Genomic DNA, 26,892 nt, shown 5'->3' with positions numbered 1-26,892 from the left:
TGGGTTGAGGTCGGGCGATTGTGGAGGCCAGGTCATCTAATGCAGCACTCAATCGCTCTCCTTCTTGGTAAAATAGCCGTTACACAGCCTGGAGGTGTGTTGGGTCATTGTCCTGTTGAAAAACAAATGATAGTCCCACTAAGCCCAAACCAGATGGGATGGTGTATCGCTGCAGAATGCTGTGGTAGCCATGCTGGTTAAGTGTGCCTTGAATTCTAAATAAATCACAGACAGTGTCACCAGCAAAGCACCCCCACACCATTACACCTCCTCCTCCATGCTTTACGGTGGGAACTACACATGCAGGATCATCCGTTCACCCACACCGCGTCTCACAAAGACAAGGCGGTTTGAACCAAAAATCTCAAATTTGGACTCCAGACCAAAGGACAGATTTCCACCGGTCTAATGTCCATTGCTCGTGTTTCTTGGCCCAAGCAGGTCTCTTCTTATTATTGGTGTCCTTTAGTAGTGGTTTCTTTGCAGCAATTCGACCATGAAGGCCTGATTCACACAGTCCCCTCTGAACAGTTGATGTTGAGATGTGTCTGTGACTTGAACTCTGTGAAGCATTTATTTTGGCTGCAATTTCTGAGGCTGTTAACTCTAATGAATTTATCCTCTGCAGCAGAGGTAACTCTGGGTCTTCCATTCCTGTGGTGGTCCTCATGAGAGCCAGATTCATCATAGCACTTGATGGTTTTTGCGACTGCACTTGAAGAAACTTTCAAAGTTCTTGAAATGTTCCTTATTGACTGACTTTCATGTCTTAAAGTAATGACGGACTGTCTTTTCTCTTTGCTTATTTCAGCTGTTCTTGCCATAATATGGACTTGGTCTTTTGCCAAATAGAGCCATATTCTGTATACACACCCCCCCCCACCTTGTCACAACACAAGTGATTGGCTCAAATGCATTAAGAAGTTATTCCACAAATTAACTTTTAAGAAGGCACACCTGTTAATTGAAATGCATTCCAGGTGACTACCTCATGAAGCTGGTTGAGAGAATGCCAAGAGTGTGCAAAGCTGTCATCAAGGCAAAGGGTGGCTATTTGAAGAACCTCAAATATAAAATATATTTTGATTTGTTTAACACTTTTTTGGTTTCTACATGATTCCATATGTGTTATTTCATAGTTTTGATGTCTTCACTATTATTCTATAATGTAAAAATTAGTAAAAACTAAGAAAAACCCTTGAATGAGTAGGTGTGTCCAAACTTTTGACTGGTAGTGTAGGTTAGGAGTGAAACTGCAGGACAAACAAAGTTGTAGCTATGAGAGCTTGACAGTGACCGTGGTTCTTGTTTGAACAGAAACCACCCTGAGCAGAACGGTCGCATGACTGCTTTGCATGTCCCTACTCCCAACTGCACACACCGACCGTGGCATGGTGATTTTTGCAGCTTGATGTTTATTGTCATTCATCTTGCCCTGCAGGCAGAACTGAGCAATTTCTGCTAGATGGGCCAGCTGCAAAATTAAAATAGCCTATATTGTAAAAATGAATGAAAGCTTTTTGGTCTTAATTTAAGCATTAGGGTTAGCAGTGTGGTTAGGTTTATGCCAGCCTGCGGTTATTTAGTGGCAATACGGTGACCGGGGCCAGACTTGATCAGTGACACTCACTTCACTCCTCTGAGCTTCACATCACATCAACAACCATCACACCTCCCATTGTCAACTACCACATAATAACCACACTGCAGCCAAGGGAAAATGAAATTGGGGAACTTCCTGTTTCACAGTTCCGCATGGGCCGTAAGGGGAGTTCTGAAGTTCTGTGGGTGTGTGTTCATGTTTAAACTTCTCTCCGTCCCGTGTCTCCACAGAAGTTGTTTAAGACCTGACAGTGATGTCCATACAAGGGCCTTCATTGCAGGGCACAGCTACAAAGTATAGCGGACCTGAAATACTACAGTATATCTAATATACACCCTTCCTCTCAGTCTATGCTTGGCATCCCTTGTCTGGCACCAAAGTTCCATCAGTGTATAATGGTTCACAGTTCACACCACTTCTGCGTCCTGTAACTGCACTGCAGTCACATTTCCCTTGTACAGGTCAGCAGTGTACTCTTTCCACCCTCTTTAAATTATCTTTAACTGTTGCAATCCACCATCAGTGAAATGATTAAGACCCGGAGGGCAGTGTGCCAGTCTTAGTGGCAGTCTCACCTCTTGCTCATCTTCCCCTTCAAGTTGGCAGTGGTGCCCACGGAGCGGGTAGCGGGCTCCCCGGAAGTGTCCAGATTATCGGTGCTCCAAGCCTTAGGGAGGGAGATGAGGAAAGAGAGGAAAAAGATAGTTAGTAAAAAAAAACGACAGTCAACATGCCAAGTTACATGGTGAACACATGGTGTCTGTGTCTCCAGGGGAAATAGGAAGGACATGAGTCAACCAGGAGATATCTAGATTGTTACTACAGTCAAAATTATGGTTTATAGGCTACACCATCTACAAAATCTTTATACAGCATGGCTCTTCCTTTTTGACAGTGATTTGACTCTGTAAAAGCTACTTCCTCAACCCCATGATGTCACTCCTGATTACAGTACATAACATGCAGAAAATACTTACACAAACAAAGTACAACTAACACCACTGCAGAGGAAAGAGCAAACTGTAGTAGTAGCCTTGTTTGATTCTACTTCACATGCTGCAGCCTACATAAGCTGTTAGTTAGTAAATCCCTGTCCCCCTGCGCGTATCCAGTCCTTCCTGTCAGGATTTGCATGATGCAGCAGCCGTCAAACAGCGGAGCTGAATGCACAACGACTCAACAGCAGGTGGAAACACAGCTCTAACCATCACATGGTTCACACCTTCACAGGACCTACGGCAAGCCAGACACACACCCCTCCTCTCCCTCTGACTTTAGGTCTACCTTCACTCATCTCTAAACCAGCATACAGCCATGTAATCGTCATCATCACAAATGAATGAAAGACAAACATTTGTCCCTCCTCTTTCGCTCTTTTCATTCTTCCCTCTCTCTATATCCTCCTCCTTTCCATAATATCCAGCTGATGAATGCAAACAAACAGCAAACACACACAACACGCCCACTCCTACACAAACAGGAAGCAGCACAGCTGAGCTGTCAACCACCAGAGGGAATTAACATCAATCACTCTCAGTGTATGTTTGTGTGTGTGTGTTTGTGTGTATACACCCAGTACACAAGTCATATTTCACACGACCAGTGTATATTACACCCATAAGGCTTTGGTAGAGGCTAACGGAGGTCATTTGTCTGTTGTCAGGGAAATGTGTCCCAAATAGACTAAGAGGCAGGGTTGTCTCCCACATGAGATGAATTGGTGACAACCATCTCCATTCACAACACAGACAGTGAGAAATGGTTTTGCCCAGACGGGGGGAGGATGGGAATTAGGCTAAAAGTGATGAGCGATTCCGGATTCTCCTTAAAATACTCAAATGGGATCAAATATCAAAACCCCATTTCCAAAAGCTATAGGCCTCTACCTGAACAAGTGAGAGAATAAACCTATTTCTCAGAGAGTTGGCCTATCTTACAATGTCTCACTCTCACATGCCAACAGCAACTGTGACAATAACATCAGACTGGACACGGTTTGGAAGGGTGCCAGCCAGGTTCAAGATCAGATTCTCCACTACTCGGCTTGTCATGGGCTCCTTCAACACCTTTAAAGGATACAGCAATGAAACCACCTGGGCTTTTAAAACCTTGCCAGTTGTGAATCACTTGTGATTGGGGACAGCTGGTCTGTTCACAGGTTATTCCTCAGCAGAAGCAGAGTAGCAGAGCTGGATAGAGTACTGCAGCTCCAGGGAAAAACATTACTCCTCAGAGTGCTGGCCTAGGATCAGTACTACTCCTCCTGGGCCTGACCTCACCCAGCAGGACTCACACAAACCCAAACTGGTCCTGGTCAATCGCTTAGGGACAACTGCCACCCTCACCGTTCCTGTGTGAGTGAGTGAGCGAGCGAGCGAGAACCTGGCATAGGCTTGCTGTGGTAAATTGACTTAACAGTACACCGGAACAGCCTGCCTCCACCTGGTGTGTGTGTGTGCGCATGCGCTCAGCGGGACCCTTAGAGGCTGAAAGCACCTGAGCTAAAAGTGGGCACAGCTTCATCAGAATACATCAGCTCTGCATCACTCCAGCATTGAGCATATCACACACCAAGATGTGCCTGTTCAGCACTCAGTATAGCCCAGCCCCTTAGCCTTGACTCTGTCCCTCTGAAAATGTGGCAACTGCAGAGAAACTCAACGAGCTGAGAGTCCATCATTACAAAGCAGGGGATAAGGTATTTATAGACAAGAACCCTGGCCTGTATCCAGTCTGCACTGACTGTCTGCAACATGCATTCATTCCATCTCCAACATTCTAAAGACTTAGTTCATCACCACCCGACTGGTACATGAATGGATGCTAAAGGTCATTAGCATCCAATTGTTGCGCCAGGCCAGATAAAGCATTGGCATGACAGTCAGCGCCAGTAGAGACGGACCACGCCATGTCGTAGCTCTTCCAGTAACTCCACACCCCTCTTCACTCTACACTAGGCTAGAGTTTCACGGGCAGCCGGTATGGAACAACAGGCACCTGAAACTGGATCTGCCATGGAAGCCACCGCTCCCAAACAACAGTTAGCTAGATGGTTAGAGACACAGGCAGGCGGTCAGAGCAGAGAGCAGTATCCACACACAGCCTTCAGGGCCAATACCAGCCGTTAATCTTAAGGGACTAGGCTCTAGTAGGTATTGTTGTACAGCAACAACCCAGAGAGGTCTTCTTCAGACCAAAACCAAAGACATGAGAAACCTAATGGCATTCAGGCAGGGTAATAACCCCTGAAGTCATTCACTCTCACACCCCCTCATTGATTCCACAGCAGCCCTCTTTCTCTCCACTTCTCCTGTTCTCTACCTTCTGCATCCTCCTCTTCTTGAACATATTGAGGACCCTTCCCAACCCTTTCCGGTCTGTCACCATCAGTCTCCCATGGTTACCTCCGCCCAGCCATCACCGCCACCACTGTCCCCTCTCAGTGCATTCTGCTCAGAGGGACAGGCGGACCTAGCATACCTGGCGGTTTCGTGTGTGTGCACAGACAAACGCACATGCACAAACACACACTTGCCTGTTGAATATTTCATGGTGTGAACACACACAGCGATCTGAACCCTGGGTCATTGCCAGAGCTCAGGCTTCTCAGCTGTTCTGTGAGAGGGGCAGGAGACTGACTGACGGTCGGTCCTCCCTTTATATAAACGCTTGGTTTCCTTCCTAATCTATCCGGCGACAACTGGCAGTTATACAGCGCAACACAACCTCCACATCAGAGTAAAACCACAGAAGGGGGCTATAAAAAGGTGTCACGTTTAATGCATCGACAAGGCCAAGAGGGAGTCTTGGTGGTACAGAGAAGAACTGTAGAGTAGGGTGACCTAGAAAACGTGTTCTGTTGAGTCTAGAGGATCCAGCATGCTATATAAACCCCCTCTCAGTTTAGACATCTTTAAATGATAAGCCCTGGTTCTTTCAGAAGGGCCGCTTTCATCTGATCTCACCCACATAGTTTGAATGATTGTGCCCTGATCCAACAGCAACAGTCCATATAATGCATGCCTGGTATTCCAGCCTCTCCTCTCCTTTAGGGACCGGGAAAACCGGAATTCTGATCTGTTGTTTGGGAAGAGCGGCTGCAGTTGTTCAGCACCAGCTCTAACTAGTGTCTACCCAGTACCAAACGGTGTTGGGGAGTAGTGAACTACATGTAGTTCAACAAGTAACAACTACATTTTGAAGTAGCTTGGTGGTAGTTGAACTAAATTCCAATCTTGGTAGTGTTTTAGTACATAGTTAATTACTTTTTTGCCAGGTAGCGGTGTAGCTAACTACTGGAACTACACACTACTTTTCTTGCAAATAGAAAATATGGGTGAAATAGGCAAGAATTTCCTTTCTTTTTTGGCATCAGCCTTCCCTAATTCTCACTTGAAACACAGTTTTTGTGTTTAATATGCACATTCTGTTATCATCTTACTTCAGTGATCTGTTTTCACAATTTGTAGTCTATGACATTTCAGATTTAGATATGATAATTTATCACGAAGTAGTTTGGATCTAGTGAACTACTTTTTAAAAGTAACTTTAAGTGTAGTTTAACCTCTTCCAGTGTGAAGTAATCAATATTTTCAGAGTAGCTTCCCCAACACTGGTACAAAGTCATCCATTGCTGGGTAGTTTCTGGTCCATAACAATGTGCCATAATGAACATTGCCATAGAACAGTGGGAAAACGGTGCCACAGTGAGACATGACCACCATGGAGACAATCAGGAAAATAAAAACACTGAACAAGCATGCATACTGTACAGGCCACAGAAATAACATAGATAGAATATCTACCGTACAAGAATAGCAGATAACTCACACCACACTGGGTATAGCCACACACACAGACATTATCGTGCTGACCACATACAGAGATAGACAATACTTGTAATAATTGTTGACTGCATGCACAAGTATGTATATTTACACACATGCAGACAGGCCACCACACCACATGCAGACAGGCCACCACACCACATATAGACATGCACAATAAGTATCCACAGACATAAACAGGTGCATACAGACAGTTTGGGTAGAAGGAGACTTACCAGACATGACTGTCCGGCTCATAGCGCGTATAAACATGGTGCATTTCCCAACCCACTGGGGTCACGACACTTCACACAGAAAAAGAAAACGAAGGAAGCACATTTAATTTCCGTCCCTTCATACAAGAGGCTTATTGTGTGTAGACAAGAGACAGACCACTCTAGACTGCTTCCTTGAGGGATTGGGGTAAGTTGAGTTCACTCTAAAGATCACTCTGGAGAGAAAGTCAGACTTTTGTTTAGCCTAATTGTTTGAGGGTGAAAAAAAAAACATTGAGAATTTGATCCACAATGTTACTGAGCTTTGCTGTAACATCGCGTGGCATGTGTTGAGAGCTGGAGCAAGAGGACATGGCTGACTGTTCACGCTCCATCATAAAGCGCCAAACCTTAACCAACCAGCCCTAATATAATGTAACAAGGCAATGCATCAACACCACTGCTCTGAAAGCCTTCGCCACCCTGACAAAATTAAAAGATCACTTGATTCCCACACAGAACCATCCCTATAATAGTGCTATCTAACCCATAACCCACAGAGAGAAACTTCTCTCAAATGCCTATGCTGGTTTTGAATACTCCTCTTTGTTGACAACAACCCTTGGTATTTCGATTAGTCAGTCAGTTGCATATCATTTCTAAACAGGCTAACCCCAATACTGTGAGGTTGTCAGCACGGAGAGCATCATTGTGCTTGGTCTTTCCAGTATTACAGCAGAGTGAAGTGTTGTCACACTGTCTGTCTGTCTCAGGGGAGTTGGCTCATCTAGTTAGTTGGATGTGGGAGAGGAGCAGACAGACATGGGTCACACACAGGGGTCAACACACTGAGGAAATGGGTTAAATGTGACCGTTTTGTTCCTTCTAGAGTAGGCCTAAGTGGGTATGCTGTGTGTGTGAGGGGGGGCACATTAGGAAAGTATCAGGGAAGCTTTCTCTGGAATGGGGAGTATTCTGCTGCTATGGTAACATTGCCATTGATTTGTGTGTGTGTGGAGGAGGGAATTCTCTGCAAGTGAATCTGTCCAATGATAATTCCAATAGCCTCTGCCATTCAACTCCTACAACAGTCCCAAGTCACATGGTTAGGCTGAGTAAATGTAGGGAGTTCGGCTAGGCCTACTCTACCCTATGAATCACACATGAGTGGGGCTGTTCGATGAAGCTTACTAAGTCTCAGGCATTGAGTGTGTTTAAAATGTGGACTAGAGTCAGTGGGCAGCCTGTTGGTCTGTGCAGAGCAGACGTTGGTGTTTGTGATGTGGGAGTGAGGCTCCATGCTTTCTAGTCAGCCAGAGCCTTACCAACAGTTGCCGAGATCTTCAGTCATGTGGGCAGCATCGCTATGGTAACGCAGCGTGTTTTTGCATGTCAGGCCGTGAGAGGGAGATTGTGTGTAAAGGACTGGATGGATAAGATTTAGGTAGACAGGATGTCAGAGGAGGATAAGAGAGTGTGTGGATGTGCATGCTAGAGAATGTGTGTGTGTGTGTGTGTGTGTCTCTCTCACAGGGAAAGAAAAAGAATGTTGAGAGCCTGATTCAACTACTACTATCCTTGCGTGATTGAGAGGCTTTAAGCAGGATCAAATGTGCTTGACTTTGTGTGGGGGGGAACTGGAAGGTGTGTGTGAACAACATGAGTGTGTTTCTCACATTCCTCTACAGATGGCGGGCACCCTGAACTTGGCACAGAAGGAGGTGGCGACAGTGGCCAGCAACCCTCTCATTCCCGTAGGTGTGTTGAGTAAAGTGGGTCTCACACACACAGAGATGTAACACACATATGCACCATATACTTATGACGACTAAAAAGCAACAAGCTCAAAACCACTCTGCGTAAATCAATCCTGACAAATCTCTCATAACTAAATCCCTGGCTAGATATGATTACGATGATTGTTTTGTCTCTGCCTCTCTGAGGCTCAGCAGGTGTCCTGGATCTTGACCCCAAAAGAAGACAATAGGATAGTGGGTCAGTCAAGCAGAAGAGCCATTTGTTATTTTCCCTCGTCTCCCACGGTCAGTAAACCCCCCACTCCAACCTTGGAGTCTTGGGTCTGTCCTCGTCAGGTCACAGCACAATGCTGGCTTGGGTTGGTTGGGTCTGGCTTGGGTTGGTTGTGTCTGGCTTGGGTTGGTTGGCTGGGTCTGGCTTGGGTTGAGTGGGATGATGATAATGGGAAAACCCATAAGAGGAAGCCTGGCTGCACGTTCCATCAAACATAGATAAGTGGAAGACTTGACTACTTCTGGTTTCTAACTGAGGGACAAGCTTGCCAACAGAGAATACTACAGCTCAAAAGGTGAATGTCTGTTTGCGTAACCCAGTTGCTCCAACAGTTTTGCTTGTTGTGGCCTAGAACTCCCCCTGCTACTCCTCCATGCTCCATCCCCTGCTTCTCTCACAACTCCTCCTCCATTTCACTCACTTTCTGTATGAAAGGGGGCAATGAGCATCCCCCACGCTTTTCCACCCTTCTTTCCTTCCCTCTTTCTCCAGGGGGAAGAATAGGTTCAAAGAGTGTCCTTTCATGCTCACTCTCTCCCTCCTCCTCTCTTTCGTAGCGACACAGTGTAATAGAAGTGTCAGCCCCTCTTTCTCTGAGGACTGAATAAGTGGGTAATGTTGGGAGACGGGTCTTGGGAGAATTCGGGGGAGGCGGGGGTGAGGAGGAACGACATCACAAATCTGCTCTTTTCATTATTGTCATCATCTGCAAGTGGTCGCGGCTGGGCCAGTGTGACGTGGCTGGGCCAGTGTGACGTGGCTGGGCCAGTGTGACGTGGCTGGGCCAGTGTGACGTGGCTGGGCCAGTGTGACGTGGCTGGGCCAGTGTGACGTGGCTGGGCCAGTGTGACGTGGCTGGGCCAGTGTGACGTGGCTGGGCCAGTGTGACGTGGCTGGGCCAGTGTGACGTGGCTGGGCCCAGTGTGGGCGAAGTACAGTGGTGGCTACAAATGGTGATCTGTCACGACGGACACACTGCACACATGGGGGGAGGGGATGACGCTGTTGTTCAAATCCTTCCAAATCCAGGGGCTACTACGGTGACAGGAGCTTGGCGACTGGGATTGGGTTGAAGCATCAGTCTGAATCTAGACACAAGAGGCCAGGGGCCAAGTCATTCTGCAGGTTGACGGCCCATGTAAACACACTCAGTGAGGTACAGCTAGCTAGTCACAACACAACGATAGACTGCACATGATTACTTTTCATGTTTCACGCAACATTAGGCCCCTTGTTTATTGATGTAGTATGCCATCACTAGCACTGTAGAGGTGTACCAGAGGGGTGCTTCCTCTGTCTCTCAGCCTCAATACAACTTTACTGGGAGTGTGTTTCTAATGCATGAGCTCCGTTAGCCCCCCCACTACCCTCTGACCTTTCACAGAACAAAACAGGCCTTCCCATTCAGCCATGCCCCGCCGTCCCCTCACCCCCTATAGATCCCACCCAACCCCCAACAACACCCCAAAAAAGGAACCGCATTCACCCATCTACCACTCCGGTCCCTCCCTCCCTGTACTCCTTCAGGCTAATGCAGCAAACACTGCTGCCCCCCAAATCCTCTCCGAGTTGGCATGGGAAGCCATAGGGAAGGCTTGCTGACATGGAAGGCTGGGGAGGGTCAGGGCTGTGTAAGAATGGAGCAAGGTGGGCTCTATCATGGACATTCCAGAAGAGGGTCCCTGGGAAACAGACAGTCCTCTTACAGTCCCCGTCACCCCCCCCCCCCCCCCCCCATTACCCAAAAAGCGCCTCTCTCTGGGAGCTCCGTCCTCTTTCTTCCACGCGACAGGAAAGACACAGAGCCACCGGCAGCATACTAAACACCACACACTGCCCTCATCCCAGCTGCAGCCACGTGAGATACAGAGACACAAGAGAGGGAGAGAGCGAGATGGGGGAAGAAAGAAGAAGTGGAGGAAAGAAAAAGAAAGCGGGTGAATTCGTCAGAAACGTGACTGTTGTGGACAAGTGTGTGGTGTGTGTGTGTAGCGAGACACGAGGGACAGTGGACGAGGGGGCTGTTTGTGTTGGTATGGCTTCAGAACAGATGTTTCTATAGAGGCAGGCAGCTAGCACCCAGAGCATCTGACTGCAGCGGAGAGAGAGAAAAACCATAAAGGAATGAGGGAAAGGAAAAATGGCTGAATGAAAACACTAACAGAAAAAACACATCCATATGTGGAGCCGAGGTCTGGTGGGGGAAGAACAAGGAAGATCGCTAGCCATGGTAAAAGGGGAGGGAAGGGGTTCTAAAGACATGCTTCAGCAGTGAGTGGAGGATGTCAAGGCAACATGAAAGATTTGAAACTATAGAGCTAGCATGTATAGCGGCTGAGTATATGGACGGACAGAGGGCTACACTCCAGGATAGTGACTTGGTACTGTGTACTGTGTACTGCATAGGCAGGTATACTGTCTGTTTAGTCTCTCTTCAAGCTGCTGTATAAGGGCTTGGACAACCAGGATATGAATCATAATGCAAAACCAGTATGTAGGCACTGACTGTACTGTAAGTCATAGATAGAAGGGTGATCCATGAGGCAAACATATTGGCATAGCACACATTCCTGCCTCCAGGCCAAAACAGACAGAGTAGTGAGAGGGGAAGGGAGGAAAGTGGTAGGTTTGTATACAGCTTAACGTACTGTAAATAAACCATATATGATCCTACACAGTATTAGCACAGAGATCTAATGTTAAGCACCCATTAAAGAGTATAGTGTGTGTGTGTGTGTGTGCGTGTTGGGCGTGGCTGGTGCTGGCTGGCTGCTCCTCTATGAGGACGTTAGAGGAGATGAGGGGTGACAGGGTGTGAGGCAGTGCCCTCGCCCAGATCAGACCAGCCCTTCTCCGGCCTGAGGCGGGACTCTGTGACGCCCCTTGGCCCCAAGCTGTCAGCAGCAGCACTGTGAACCCAGCTCCAGCTCTCTAGCTCCAGCCGTTCAGGCTTTAGGCCCTGGGAAAGGGGTCAGGGACAGGGCTGGTGTCCCCAGTCAGGCCTCATTAGCTCAGCGTACAGCTCCTCAGCTCACCTCTCTAAACCTAACATGGCATGAGGTACAACAGTTAGTGCCTGGTAATAACATAGTAATGGCTCACATGAGATGCAGCACCTCTAAAGGGCCTGCTTTGAGAGCAGCTTGAGAGATGCTCAACATGTTAACATGCTCAGCTAAACAGCCCCCAGGCTGTAGCCTAGCGGTAATTAAATTCACCATTTTCACTGTAGGAAAAAAGCCTTTTAATTTAATCAATAAAACTAGCAGACAGCTTGTTGAGGTGTTGATCTGCATTGCGTGTCGTTTGGGGTTATGAGTCCGTAATATAGCCTACACTAGGCTACATGCAGAATGCACATTTTGGCGAGCTGCTTGAATAATATCCCACAGAATAATCACACAGGACAAACAATAGGCGTAGTAGTGCTCAGAGGTTGTCAAACTAGATTTTTCTAAATATCTGTCCTCACGGTGAGTCCACATGCAGGGGGAAGTAGAGACGAGCAGAGAGCAGAGAGCAGAAGCACTGAGCACACAGGAGGACTGTCTGACCGTTGCCCCTGACAACAAGCTGTGCGCTGCCTAAACCATTCCCCCCCCTGGGTCTCTCCACATCCTCAAACATAAACCGCTTGCTTTGTGACAGAATGTTGTTGTTAATGCAGCCATGTTTGTTTCCTTTTTCAGTATACGGTATGTGATAAAATAATGGTCTATCAGTGAAGAACCAAACCAGTGGCCAATGACAGAGGAGGTGGCCAGAACAGCTAGTGTTACAGAGTCAGTAAGCAGCCATTGATTTGTGTGTGTGTATTCTGTGTTTGTGCTCCATTACTGGCAGATCCACACACAGGTGTCTATCTCTAGGGAAGAGAGAGAGAGAGCAAGAGTGAGAGATATGAGGGTAGAGAGAGGAGGGGCTCACAGTAAACAGGAAGCTGGGAGAGATGGAGAAGATTATTGGTGGACATGCCCCTGCTGTCCAACTCTCTCTCTCTTTCCTTTCTACCTTTCTCTCCATCTTCCTGTCTAGGGTCTCTTTCTATCTCTACCTGATTGCATTTGTGCATTGAGGACATCTTTACGCAATTTGTGCAGCCCAGGTGGCAGAGGAGGAGGGGGAAGGGAATAGAGGAATAGAATGTGAGGTTATGTAACAGCAGTGCTGATTTTGACAAACATCAAAATCACCATTCCTCTCATGTTGTTTTCTTGTTATAATAACGCTGGTGCGCCGAGGAGAGGGAGGGAGTATGTCTGTGTGGGTGAGTGAGTGTGTACTAAGGCACTCCCCTACCACCCCACCACCTCAGGCCATCAAGGGGTGCAAGAAGGGACCACAGCTGGGAACAAGCTTCAATAGGATTAAATTAGCCAGAGCACATCAGAGCAACACAACTCTAACATGGAACTTGATGCATAAATACAAAGAAAGGACGTATTATTATTGAGTTCCTTTCTGTACAGTAAGACCCCCCCTATCATTCAGCTGTTGGCAGCTACAGGCCCAACGTTTTGTTCTGCTGTTGGCAAGTGAGCATCCCAGGGGAGCGTTTACATTAAATCAAGTGTGTTGAAAACAATTGGCATTTGAGTTCAGTTGGGGCTGGAATAGGTTAAATTGTGCTGCAACGGAAGCCTTATCTTTATAATAGTCTTACTACAATCCAAATACGTACATTAAAAACACACACATTGAACTGCAACTGGCTGCACACTGTGCCAACAACGCGAAGGAAACAGAATAACTCTTGCTCAGCAAATGTAATGTCCAAGCGTAAAAGGCTCTTAACACAACATTACCATCAGTCTGCATTGATCATTGATTTTCCTCTTTCCGGACATTGCAAGTGACCGTACATGAGACAATTAAATCGAAATCAATTAGGTATGTAGCCAGTGAGTCCATCCAACAGCTGTAAACAAACAGTCCAACCGAAAGACACACACACTGTCTTTTTCTGTCTCAGTTGCTCCGTCTCTGTATGGTATACACACACTGTCTCTGGCCCTCAGTCTTAGTCTCATTCAATCTCTGAAACACACACACAGCTCCTGCCAGACAGTGTTATGAAGATGCTGGGTTTGTAATTAAACACCTTGATCGCCCACTGCTGCTCACACTGGAGGCAGAGCTAATCCTCAAAGTGACTATTGGGGAGAGCAGGCCAAGATAAGCTACACCAGCTGGACATGGAATCAGAACGACAACATTCAAGGATACTGGAAAGGGTTCAGACTAAGGAGGTAAACATAACCAATGGGTCTTGAGATTGTGAGATGGAGGCTAAACTATATCCTTGAGCGAAGCATTAGACTCAGGACTGACAACACAGAAATGCTTCTCTAGAACATGGAACCAACTTTCTATCTGAAGCCAGTGAGTCTATCCAACAGAGCCACAATGATGACCATAAGATTTAGTTCCATAAAGGAAAAAGCAGTAATGACATACATACCTTGTTTGGCCAGGCATGAGAGAATACAGAAACAGAAACATAAAATAGGCCTGGCTATTCCTAGTTTTCCAAGGAAAATGTAATGTATAGTAAAAACAAAAACGAAAAAAAAAAAGTGGTTGTCCCACTGGCTATCATAAGTTGAATGCACCAATTTGTAAGTCGCTCTGGATAAGAGCGTCTGCTAAATGACGTAAATGTAAAACGTAAATGTAAGAATAAACTTTGGTGACATAATCTGAAGCTAAGCACCAGTTCAGACTGTTTCAGCTGTAACATACTGGGTCCACTGCAGTTGGGTAGATTAATGAGGGACTGATCATTAATGACAGAAATACCCTGTGCTGTGGCTAAGAGCCAGTCTTGGAACCTAACCCAGATTACTCATTGTCAGTCTTGAGAGCAGGAGACTCATGGACTGAGGGGGATTTGTGTCCTCTGATCATAAACCACCCTATTCTCTGGTAGAACGACATGTTCCACTGGTATGCAAAACCCATGTCTACTGCAAACACAGATGTATGTAAGAATAATGGCATGTTCACGTGCTAGTCAGAACAAGGAACTCGGAAATTTCCGAGTTTCATAGTTCAGACTAGCACGTGAACGAAGCATAACTCCAGGGGAGTAGACAAGATAGCAAAATGGAGTTGGCAGGCCAATCTCTCCATTCATTCAAAGACAATATTTCAAGTTGCACAGCACAGTTATGACTAAAGCGAGTCTAAAGCGCTTTAACCTTAGGAAACCATGAAGTCAGTGAAGTGATGTTATAGTGCGAGACGACAGCACAGCGTTGAAACGGTCTGAAGTGATACTTCATCACGCTGACCCTGACAGTTACCTGGAACCGATTGTTTTCCCATTGGACTGTAATTGTATACACACGCGGAGGATAGGGACATTAACAATCTTATATCTGAAAACGTTGCAGCCCAGACAATGGGAAACAGATTAGTTGTATTGTGTTGCGCATACAACAGTTTCTTTAGTACTAACTCATTTAAAATCATATTCGCTACATTACTGTAGTATGCCGTGCCTTTGTTGTGAGCCTGACGTTAGTAGGCAAAGAGCTGCACGCTGTTTATCACTGTGGCATGCGCGCAATTAATGAAATGGAAGCCCGGGTCGGAATAGACAAAAGATCGTCAGTTTTCAAAACTGTTTAGAGCTGGCAATCTAGCAACAAGGCAATCATAATAATATTAGCTAGACTTGCTAGATTGTGTTAAACGATGACACGTTGTGGACAGCACGTAACTATTCGTATTAAGGCAAGTGATGAATGCCCCGTAAAACCGAATCACCCTGCCTGACAGACACCGCCATTCATACTTGCATTTCAAGGGAGGGGCGCGCGATGTGGCTAATTGGAGTTAGCTAACGTTAGCTAGCTAGCAAACTAGAGGAAATAAATAACATAACTCGTTAGCTAGCTAAATTGAGCTAACAAATGGTATAGCCACATGTGATCTGGCTGAATTACATTAGCTATAAGATTATTAGTCGGTCAGATAAGGACAATAACCATGTCAAATGACTTGAGCGAAGCAGTGATAGGGTTCAGCAGTGTCCCTGTAACTAATGGCAACAACGGACTGAACAGCATCTTCAGTTTGCCACACAGACTAGCTATCTGTGACAGACGTGGTACGAAAAATGTGCTACCACGTTCTGTGGCCAAAAATAAACAATGTTTTTCACTAGCCTCATGTCTACAGAAATATGCAGCCTGAAATGAAACAAAATGATGACTTACCACCATTCCGATATCCAGGTTCGGGGGAAAGGGTCGGAGGGACTCCGTCTTCAAATTCGAGTCTCACTTAAATTAATGTTTGATTGATGCATTCGTTAAAGTGGCCCTCCTTTTCTTACATTGATATGTAACGTTAGCAAGCTATGCCAACAGTTTACCTCACATTTAGAAAATGTCGAAGCATCATTGCTAGTTGATGTGAATCTGACAAGAAAAAGGACCAAACCACTCGTCACTAGCCCCTCCAAGTCAGGACTGGGTGGAGGGACGGGGACCACGAGGGGGTGGCGAAATCTAGTTCGTTGACTTGGCAAAAACACTTATTTTCAGCGAGATCCTCGTAAAAATGTAGACAACTGTCTCCATATTATCGACGACATAATTTGCTAGTTAGAAATATGAAGATAAGTTATCGGTTCATGCAAAATCGTCCTTTCTACATTGTTAGTAGGCTGCATTCATTGCCTCAGTTCAGGCAATGATGAGACGTTTCAACACACGTGTGGTTGAAATGTGGATAAGCAGTGTCTATCCGCCGATACCAAAACTCAAAGGGATATGCGTATTTTATGGAAACGCAAAGATTGACTGAAATGCTCTAGCTAACCGTAAATAAGATAACATTATTTTAACGACGCCAACAATGATAACTCAACCATTTTTTTGTATCTTCATTGAGCAGCCAAAAATACTCGTTTAGAAAGAGGCGATAGAGCTCCCCTATTTTGTGTGAATGCTGAGGTCCAGTTGATGCCCCCGGTCGGACAAAGACATAAGAAGCAGACTGGCTCTCCTGTCTTTATGCTTTCAAGTTCCAATCAAATCTATTCAACTAGCTCACTGTCTTTTTCCTCGCATTATATTTATATTGGTGAGACTTGATACAATCATTCTTTGTTTATCATCCAATTAATTTCCTAGACAGACATCCTAATCAGCTTTAACACATTGTTATTTCCTAGAAATTGTGCGCTGTGAGGGCAAAATGTTTAAGTTCCACTATACTTCTAGCCTCAAATCGAATCCGCAACAGTATTATCCAATATTCCCCCATTGTATGGCACAATTGATAATGCCTTATCCCTCTGGCTATGGTAACATTGAATACTCCAAATGGTAGTTGGCCAAAATATTCTATATTAGTTTTTATTTTAAAAGCTGACCTTACCTTCTATTTTGTATACCTTTATAATTTAAAGCAAGGTATGTATATCAACCTTACCTTTCAATGGTCGGTTGAGTAAATAATCAATAGATTGTTTTGGAGCCCCATCTTGTGACCAATTTATGAACTATCCCACCTCACCTCAGCAAATGCTATCATTGCCTGGGCTGGAGAAGACAGGAAAGGTGATTGCCTGGCAAATATGTCAAGCTTGTTAAGACATTTGGTTTTTATTTAAAACATTTGCATTGTTCTCTGCTTCTTCAAAATAATCCACTTTAATGTACAAACGTTTAGATTTTATTTAAAAAATGTTTGCTGTATGAATAACAGAGGCTCTCCGGAAATACATAATTGCCATTGGAAGTAGTTTCCACAATAGCATATACATAAATGAGATCACCAATCTCACATTTCAGACAAAAAACATCTGAGATGCATGGGAGCCATACCAACTATGAAAATCTGAGTGATGTTCAGAATTTTTTTGTACAAACTAAAATGTTAAAATAAAAAAAAACAGGAGAGCAGTATATTCTAAACTTCAGAAGGGCACGGTACATTTGGAAAGGTTAATGTCTAACCATTACAACCAGGGCCAGTGCCATGTACAGTGTTTTGTAGCCTAGTTTAACCATGTTCCATGAGTAAAATGACATCCCTATTCCGTGATAATTGAAAACATGTCAGATGAGCCGAGACGCCATAGATCATAGCTGGATGAGTGGCCTTCAACTGGGCGATGGCAACTGTGTTCTGCCATCAGTGTTATTCTCACACACACACTCCCAGTCAAAAAACAACACTCGCACATACATACACAAGGGAAACACTGTCTATCTCAGTCCCAGTTTCTTTTTCTCCTTCTGTTTCTTGCGTACAACTTCCATGTTCCTGTCCTTCCACATGCTCTTTCTCAGTTTGATGGGTCTGCTGCCCACATACTTCCCTGTGGACAAAAACAGTCTAAGATCAGTTGAGAATTGGACTGGCGCCACCACAAAGGTGTTAGGAAAGGAGAAGACTATGCCATTCCCCCCCACACACACAATTTCTCACCATTCATCTCTCTCATGATGCGGATGTAATCGTTAGGGTCCTTGAAGCTGACAAAGCTGTAGCCCTTGGCCGTGCATTTGTCACCTTCCTTAGCTTTCTAACTATGCTTTCTTGCTAATTATGCAGCTAATCCTGTTTTTGCATGAAAAAAGAAAAGTCCATGTTCCAGCGAGATATTACTCATGACTACGGAGACTCAGAATTAAAAGATCCGGATCAGGAGTTACTCCCCATTTTAAAATGACATCTTGGATACAAAATTGTTGGTACATTTTACACACGCACACTATTGCTCACCGTTCATCTCCCTCATGGCACGGACATAGTCATTGGGGTCCTTGAAGCTGACAAAGCCGTAGCCCTTGGTCTTGCCTGTGCGTTTGTCCCGCACCACCTTGGCTTTCAGGTAGGAGGGGTAGCGGCTGAATGCCCTTGCCAGGATGTCGTCGTTTACCTCATTGCCAAGGTCTCCACAGAATATTCTGAAATCATCTGGATGGAGGAGGGAAAGTCAGAAGATGAGGTGTGAGGCTGAGCAAAGAGGGAGGGACAAAAAGGGAATGGGACAGTCGCCTGTTTGTAGTGAAAACAAAAATTATACTATTCTCAATACAGGTAACTAGGTAGCTGCTTTTAGCAATGCTAGTATTTACACACTAGTGTTGCTGGGAATTTGCTTGCAATTTAAAAAAATTAAATGAAACTTACTCTGTTTATTGTCCTTATGGTCCTTATGCAGTGGGCAATTTGAGAAAAAATAAGTCCTGCACGTGTACCATACCTGCAAAAAAAAAAAAATCAAGAACTTGTGGGGGACTTTTATTTTGACATGAGGTAAGCAGAGGAACTGATCTCTCTGAGGAACTGCATGGGTCTACAACAGACCCACCTTTCGAAATTCTGTTTAATTATACATTCCTTTAGATGTTAATGGAACGCATAATTAAACAGAATTTCCAAAAGTGGGTCTGTTGTAGACCCTGCAGTTCCTCAGAGGTCAGTTCCTCTGCTTACCTCATGTCAAAATAAGTCCGCCACAAGATCTAGCTTATTTTTTTTGCAGGTATAGCGCATGTGCAGGACTTATTTTCACGAGGTAAGCGGGTCTACAACAGACCCACGTTTGGAAAGTCTTTAACCCTAGGATGCATATGCCGGGTCAAAATGACCTGGCCTAATGTTTTTTTTGCTGAATAGACCCCCCCCCCCCAAAAAAAAAAAAAAAGTCATCTAATATTCCAGGAATTCCTTAAATAATGTGTCTTTAATGTTCCAACATCCTAGTTTTGTTGTTTAATTTCTTATTTTTTAAGTAAAAATAGTTTTTGCATCACTACCAAGTTTTCATGTGGGTCAAATATGAGCCGTATGTATTTCATATGGAATTCACTGCATTGCACTCGTCAAACTGACCTTTCTTTTCGCTACAACAATAAAATCAATGTAATTAATAAAGTATTTATTAAATATCTTGTTTTTAAATGTTCATTAATCACCGTTTTAATTTAACCTTTTTAACTCATTGAGTAAAATTAGTTTCATAAGGAGGCTCATAAGAATGTTGCCAGATATACAACCAAAATGGTTTTACAGATGCTGGATGAGGAAGTCATTGGTACCTCTGACTCAGAATCTGAGGTATCCAATTCAGATGACACAGACTATGTGCCTGTTGGTCAAGTTGGAGTTGTGGATGCACCTGGTAGTCCAGCTGTCCTAGATGATTCTACAGATGGGGAGGAGTCCTCCCCTGAGGAGAGTGAAAACCAGTCAAATAGACTGAGTAAAAAGGGGTCTTACTGGAGTGAACATCCCCCACTAAAGGCAGGACCAGAAGCCATAACATCCTGAGGAGCTGCCCAGGGCCTGTGCCAGGGTCAACAGTTGTGTCACCAAAAGATAACTGGGGTTCAACATCATTAAAAGTTCAACATCATTGAGGAGGTCCTAAAGTGTACAAATTTAGAAGGACAGAGAACAGCGACAGCAAAAGGGAAAGAGTGGAGAGAGGTCAACAAAGAGGTACTAAAGGCCTTTATTGGTTTAACCCTCCTCGCCGGCGTGGAGAAAAGCTGGGACTATTTTGGATCCACTGCAGAATCCAATGTATAAGGCCACCATGTTGGTCGGAAGATATCCATCGCTACCTGAGGCTTGACGACAAGAGGACCAGAGTGTTCAGAGAAGCAACAGACCACCTGGCAGCCTTCCGGCATGTGTGGGACCTTTTCCTAGCACACTGTAAAGGAAGGTTCATCCCCAGCGACTGCGTCACAGTAGATGAGCAGGTTTCCTCCAGACGTGACGCTTGGCATTCCGGCCAAAGCGTTCAATCTTGGTTTCATCAGACCAGAGAATCATGTTTCTCATGGTCTGAGAGTCCTTTAGGTGCCTTTTGGCAAACTCCAAGCGGGCTGTCATGTGCGTTTTACTGAAGAGTGGCTTCCGTCTGGCCATTCTACCATAAAGGCCTGATTGTTGGAGTGCTGCAGAGACAGTTGTCCTTCTGGAAGGTTCTCCCATCTCCACAGAAGAACTGAGGCAATGGAAAAATGTGGGGTGATGAAAGAGAGCCATGCCACCACCACTCAGAGCAGCCAGGGCCAGAAGAGGAAGATGGTGCCAGCTCTGCCCAAGCACAAAGGATAGAAAAGTCAGCTGCTGGTGTTCTCAGTGCAACACACCTGTCTGCAAAGAGGACAGTCACATGCTTTTGGTTTGTAACAAATGCATGGAGTAAGATGGCATAAGTAAGCATGACACGCACACACACTTTGTTCCTTTTAGTGTTTATGTTTTCTAAATTCACAAATTGTTAATGTTGTCGTTTATATTGATGATGAACTTTGGATTTTCAAATACAATTTTTGAAATATTATAAAAACATGCTTAAGGTGGTTTTAATTTGTTCTTCACACTAAAAGGTTGAATGTGAAACTTTGATTGTAAGATTGATTGTAAGAAAAATATGCTAATATTTTCATAATGTTACATTTACATTTTAGTCATTTAGCAGACGCTCTTATCCAGAGTGCATACATTATTTTTTGAAATGTGTATCAAACTGTTGAAGAGCGACTAAAAACATTTCAAACAATAAAATAATTATTGAAAGGTCCAAATCATCACTCAAAATAATTATGTTCCAAAAAATTTATAATATTTTAGACCCATATAAATAACACACAGATATTACATTATCGGGTCATTTTTACCCGGCATATACATTCTTGGGGCGTCATGTTTACTATGCATCCTAGGGTTAATTTATGTTCTATTAGATGTTTTTTCTCAATTTCCCCCCTGCATAAGGACCAACCCTATGGACAATTGGATTTGATTGAACTTCTGGCATCCGGCGGGCTATTCAGTTTTTTTGCACGCTAATTCCCTAGCAAATCTACTGTGTAAATACTAGCATTGCTAAAAAAAGCAGCTAGTAACTAGGAATTAATCGTCTCAGTGTAATCTGAAGTCATTAGCTATCTTACCTGAATCCCACTCCAGTAGACTCTGGTCCTCCCAGCTGGTGCCTGCGGCTGTACGGATACACTTCTTCGCCTTCTCTTGCTTACCCTTCTTCTTCTCCTCTGCTGTGCTATCCACTGGCTGCAGAGAAACACAAGATTCTAGAGTCAGACATATTCTAGAGATTGCTGCAATACTGGCCCTTTGTAGGGTTTGGGTCAAGTCTATTTCAATCCACCAATTTAATTGTACAAGCATTTTGAATGCCGAAAAGTTTAAACCCTTTAACTTGAGCCAGGGCTGATAAACAAGGCAGAGAATTCTGTACCTCAGTGTGGACGGGCTCGGGCTCTGGCATGCTGGGTCCGATAACGTTGTCATCTGAGGCGGCAAGGCTGGCCTCCTTCTTAGCCTCCAGCAGTCCGGCAGCCATCACTGCTGCCTGCTGCTCTGCTACAGACGCTGCCAGCTCCTCCTGATGAGGTCAGAGGGAGAACAGAGAGGAAAAAAAACTATCAGAGACATGATGATAGATAAGATTCAGTGTGAATTTCCAGCAAACATCAGCAGATTTGGCAAGTATGTCAAATGCACATTTTAAGTAGTCGTTGAAAAAAATTTGAATGCAAAAGCATTGAAAACTAAAGAGTAGAAGTGAGTGTGCTTACCATGCGAGCCTTTCTCTGGGCATGGATGTCTGGTATCTTGGGCCCAGGGGGAGCTGTGTAGACAGTGGGGGCCGCGGAGATGATCGAGGGGGTGAGCTTGGGAGGGGCCTGGGTCACAGGCCTGGAGGGTGCTGACACCATGGAGTGTCCCATGGGTGTCCCATGGGTCGACCCCACCTGTAGATGGTGAGAAATGGTAACAGCATATAGAAAAATGGAGATAATGAAGCACAACAGAACTGAGCAAGATTGACCAAGCCTGCCTGCTCACATTCATAATTGAAGACACAGTTAACACTGAATTTCCTTAAAGGTCTTCCCACACTGTACGTTGGATTCAGTCTTTTACGATTATTACATGTCACACTGTGCGATCTTACCTAATTAAAATCTTGATATCTTGCTGGCCAGATTGTACGATTTGCTTCAGTTCTGTTAACACATTCTATGATTGGCTTGCGAGGCTATGTCTGTTGATGTATGCGATGTCAACTGCAGCTGTGTATTTGATCTGCACATGAGCCAGCACTAGCAGAGCAAGCCTCCCTCTGTGCTTATGCATGAGTGAAGTGAGTTCAGAAAAAAACGGAAAGTATGCAACTTAGAAATAGTTTTACATACAAACGTTACATGTCGGAACTCAGAATCAAACACACTTCCCAAAAATAACACGGCCACTGTGATAGAACGTTTATTTTGATTGCTGATTTTGTGCATTTATCAAAATCCCATCAGGTAGCCTTTTTAGCATTTTTAGATATAGCCCAAACAAGATTAGGGAAATCATTCTTCTTGCAAAGCATTTAAATGTTTAAATCAAACTATTAGAGGGACAGTGAAGCATCTTTTCTTCTTTTGGCTCTATACTCAAAGTTTGGATTTTACTATGGAGGTTAAAGTGCACACTGTCAGCTTTAATTTGAGGGTATTTTCATACATGAACTGTTTAGAAATTACACCACTTTTTGTACATAGTCCCCCCCATTTTAGGGGAGCAAAAGTTTTTGGACAAATTCACTTGTGTATTAAAGTAAAAAGTTAAGTATTTGTTCCCATGTTCATAGCACGCAATGACTACATCAAGCTTGTGACTTAAATTTGTTGGATGCATTTGCTCTTTGTTTTGGTTGTTTCAGATGATGTTGTGCCCAATAGAAATTAATGGAATTTATTGTAAATAAGAATAGAATGTTTCGAAGTACTTCTACATTAATGTGGATGATACCATCATTACGAATCATCCTGAATGAATCGTGAATAATGATGAGTGAGAAAGTTAGACGCACAAATATCATACCTCCAAGACATGCTAACCTCTCACCTTTACAATAACGGGAGGTTAGCATTTTTCTTTCTCACTTTTCATTATTCATCATTCATTCAAGATTATCCGTAATCATGGTAGCATCCACATTCATGGGCATTCACTGTATATTAAAATCGGACTATTCACAATAATCGTAGTGTTGTGTGCATACTCAGTGCCGGCCGTGTTCCTATTGGTAAGTCACCGGGATCGGCTCGTAACACCAGCCACACTACACGATAAAGGCTCAACATTTCTGACACTGGCAGAACTTTGTCTGAGCCTACAACCGCATGTAGTGGTACTCAATCAGCAGACCTACACCATGTCACACTGAACGAGCCAAGAAAATGATTTTCCCACAACATGAAAATGTTGTCTGCGACCGACAAATCGTGGTATAAGACGTCTAAAATCGTACAGTCTGTGTGGGCCTTTAGGCAGACCATTGATATTAGTTGTCCTAGGGGCCTCTATGAGGGATAAAAAGGCACTATAGCAACTAACCGGGGGTCCTCCTGAGCTCATATGTCCCATTGGGTCCATGGGATGCTGAGGATGCTGAGGGGGTCCTTGCATGGGGGGTGCCATCATCATGGGCGGGGGAGGAGGGGGGCGTGGCAGTGGGGGAGCCATCATACCCTGTGGAGGGGGACCACGCATCATAGGCATCCTCGGACCCCCTGAAAGAGAGATTTCCAATTAGCCTCCCAACACATTGTTTTTCATTTGAAGACTGAATCGCTGTTTAGCTAGCACTGAGGTGAAGTCAGCAACAGTAGAGATAGATTACCTGGTCTCTGCAGGATGTGCGGCATAAACGCTGGTCTCATCATTGGCGGTGGTCTGACACCTGGGGTTATAGCTGAAGAGCAGAAATGATCAACATTGTTATTGGGTAAAATACATTGTTTAAATGTCAACTAATGTAACAATATGTGGTCCTCTGTAGCTCAGTTGGTAGAGCATGGTGCTTGCAATGCCAGGATAGAGGGTTCGATTCCCGGGACCACCCATAATGAAAAATGTATTCACGCATGACTAAGTCGCTTTGGATAAATGCGTCTGCTAAATGGCATTCAGAAAGTATTCAGACTCCTTGACTTTTTCCACATTTGCCTTATTCTAAAATGTCCTCATCAATCTAATCAACACACAATACCCCATAATGACAAAGCAAAAACAGGTTTAGAATTTTTTGAAATTTAATTTAAAAAACGGAAATATCACATTTACATAAGAATTCAGACCTTTTACTCAGTACTTTGCTGAAGCACCTTTGGCAGCGATTACAGCCTCAAGTCTTCTTGGGTATGACGCTACAAGCCTGGCACACCTGTATTTAGGGAGTTTCTCCCATTCTTCTCTGCAGATCCTCTCAAGCTCTGTCAGGTTGGATGGGGAGCGACGCTTCACAGCTATTTTCAGGTCTCTCCAGAGATGCTTCATCGGGTTCAAGTCCGGGCTCTGGCTGGGCCACTCAAGGACATTCAGAGATTTGTCCCGAAGCCACTCCTGTGCTGTCTTGGCTGTGTGCTTAGGGTCGTTGACCTGTTGGAACCTCCAAGCTGGCTGTCATGTGCCTTTTATTGAGGAGTGGCTTCCGTCTGGCCACTCTACAATAAAGGCCTGATTGGTGGAGTGCTGCAGAGATGGTTGTCCTTCTGGAAGGTTCTCCCATCTCCACAGAGGAACTGGAGCTCTGTCAGAGTGACCATCGAGTTCTTGGTCACCTCCCTGACCAAAGCCCTTCTCCCCCCATTTAATCAGTTTGGCCGGGAGGCCAGCTCTAGGAAGAGTCTTGGTGGTTCCAAGCTTCTTCCATTTAAGAATGATGGAGGCCACTGTGTTCTTGGGGATGTTCAATGCTGCAGAATTTCTTTCCTACCCTTCCCCAGATCTGTGCCTTGACACAATCCTTTCTCTGAGCTCTACGGACAATTCCTTCGACCTCATGGCTTGGTTTTTGCACTGTCAACTGTGGGACCTTATATAGACAGGTGTGTGCCTTTCCAAATCATGTCCAATCAATTGAATTTACCACAGGTGGACTCCAATCCAGTTGTAGAAACATCTCAAGGATCATCAATGGAAACAGGATGCACCTGAGCTCAATTCCGAGTCTCATAGCAAAGGGTCTGAATACTTATGTAAATAAGGTATCTGTTTTATTTTATTTATACATTTGCTAAAATTTCAAAAACCTGTTTTCGCTTTGTCATTATGTGGTATTGTGTGTAGATTTATGAGGGGGGGAAAATATGTAATCCATTTTAGAATAAGGCTGTAACAAAATGTGGAAAAAGGGAAGGGGTCTGAACAATTTCCGAATGCACTTTATTATGTTAATAAACGTGAATCAAACCATGTCACCTGGGCCTACAAATGCAGGGGGTGGAGGTCCCACGAAAGTGGCAGCCCTTGCATCCAAGGTTTGCTGGACCTGAGAGAAAAGGGGATTTGAAGGAGTTGGATACATCCGGCTAACAACACATTCTGTTTGCTTTTAGGTTTGAGTTCGCTCATTCTACTATTGAGCTTTCGTATATAAATGTTCAATCATTCTTTCCTCAGGATCTAAGTACCTGTCGGTAGGTGTTGGTGCCGATGATGGGTCGGATCATAGGTACAGCCATAGGAACACCCATAGGGACCACCTCCATCACTGCAGGGTCTCCTGCAGTCATTCCCACTGGACCCCCCAGGACCTCCTGCTCAAACCTGGATCAGAACCAACAAGAGTTACCAACAGATGACGATTGTCATGAGATATTGTTTGCCTGTCCTGATAGAGAAGTAAGCCCATTTAGTAGGGGTTGTTTTGGCATAGTCACCACACACGTCAATGCAATCTTATTGAAGGTAACCGAAGTGTCATGTCTCAGCTCTTGTACTCACAGAGCCATTTCCGCCTCCATCTCCTTCAACCGCTCCTCTCCGGATTTCATCGCCATACTTACTGCAAATACATAAAAGTTGTTGGTAGTCCATTATTTTGTGGTAAACACATCTAGCTAGCTACTAAATGTGTACAGTTAACGTTTGGCAACACCAAAGACATTGATAGTTGGCTTGTTTACGTTATTGGGTAGTAACTGTTAGCAAACGTTATCGCTAGTTGGCTGGTTAACGTTAGCCAGGATGACAAAATGTAAAAATCAGCATGCTAGTACAGCACGTATATGTACAAAACGTTATTACCCTAAGTCGTGACGTTCCAAAAGTATTCAATCTTAACTAGCTATTTAAATAAAGCATGAATTGTTGTATTCGTCCGTCGCTGCAAACTGAGGCCAACGTTGTCCAAAATGGTCAGTCGCATTATTAT

At 44.6% G+C, this 26,892-nt stretch overlaps 2 protein-coding genes across 2 annotated transcripts in view; both read right to left on the bottom strand.

Annotated features, from left to right (window-relative positions):
* Nucleotides 1-16,251, bottom strand: part of LOC311140331 (uncharacterized protein) — a gene marked incomplete at its 3' end in the record, with an annotated part of 48,790 nt that extends 32,539 nt beyond the window's left edge. The window contains exons 1-2 of the mRNA XM_084175350.1: nucleotides 15,899-16,251; nucleotides 2,179-2,270 (exon numbers count right to left, since the gene is read on the bottom strand). Coding sequence (XP_084031476.1) covers nucleotides 2,179-2,270; nucleotides 15,899-15,904 — 98 coding nt within the window. The 5' untranslated portion in view covers nucleotides 15,905-16,251. The remainder of the gene's footprint in view (nucleotides 1-2,178; nucleotides 2,271-15,898) is intronic.
* A 1,017-nt stretch (nucleotides 16,252-17,268) lies between these two features.
* Nucleotides 17,269-26,892, bottom strand: LOC311140336 (RNA-binding protein 42-like). Its single transcript, XM_084175356.1, has 11 exons — nucleotides 26,766-26,892; nucleotides 26,463-26,523; nucleotides 26,150-26,285; nucleotides 25,938-26,007; nucleotides 24,358-24,429; nucleotides 24,072-24,247; nucleotides 22,259-22,435; nucleotides 21,919-22,065; nucleotides 21,614-21,731; nucleotides 18,420-18,614; nucleotides 17,269-18,012 (listed from the first exon to the last, which is right to left on the bottom strand). The coding sequence occupies exons 2-11, from the start codon at nucleotides 26,516-26,518 to the stop codon at nucleotides 17,900-17,902; spliced, it is 1,260 nt and encodes a 419-aa protein (XP_084031482.1). The 5' UTR covers nucleotides 26,519-26,523; nucleotides 26,766-26,892; the 3' UTR covers nucleotides 17,269-17,899.

Source organism: Coregonus lavaretus, assembly GCF_964263955.1.
Source record: "Coregonus lavaretus genome assembly, chromosome: 13".
In the NCBI taxonomy this organism is placed as follows: Eukaryota; Metazoa; Chordata; class Actinopteri; order Salmoniformes; family Salmonidae; genus Coregonus; species Coregonus lavaretus.
This window is presented reverse-complemented; position numbering and strand designations above follow the sequence as displayed.

Excerpts from the sequence above, each read along its gene's own strand:
- LOC311140336 (XM_084175356.1), bottom strand. The coding sequence starts at position 26,518 with ATGGCGATGAAATCCGGAGAGGAGCGGTTGAAGGAGATGGAGGCGGAA. Across the intron at positions 21,732-21,918 it reads CCGAGCCCGTCCACACTGAG|CCAGTGGATAGCACAGCAGA; the intron begins GTACAGAATTCT and ends GTTTCTCTGCAG. Across the intron at positions 18,013-18,419 it reads TGCCATGAGGGAGATGAACG|GGAAGTATGTGGGCAGCAGA; the intron begins GTGAGCAATAGT and ends TTTTGTCCACAG.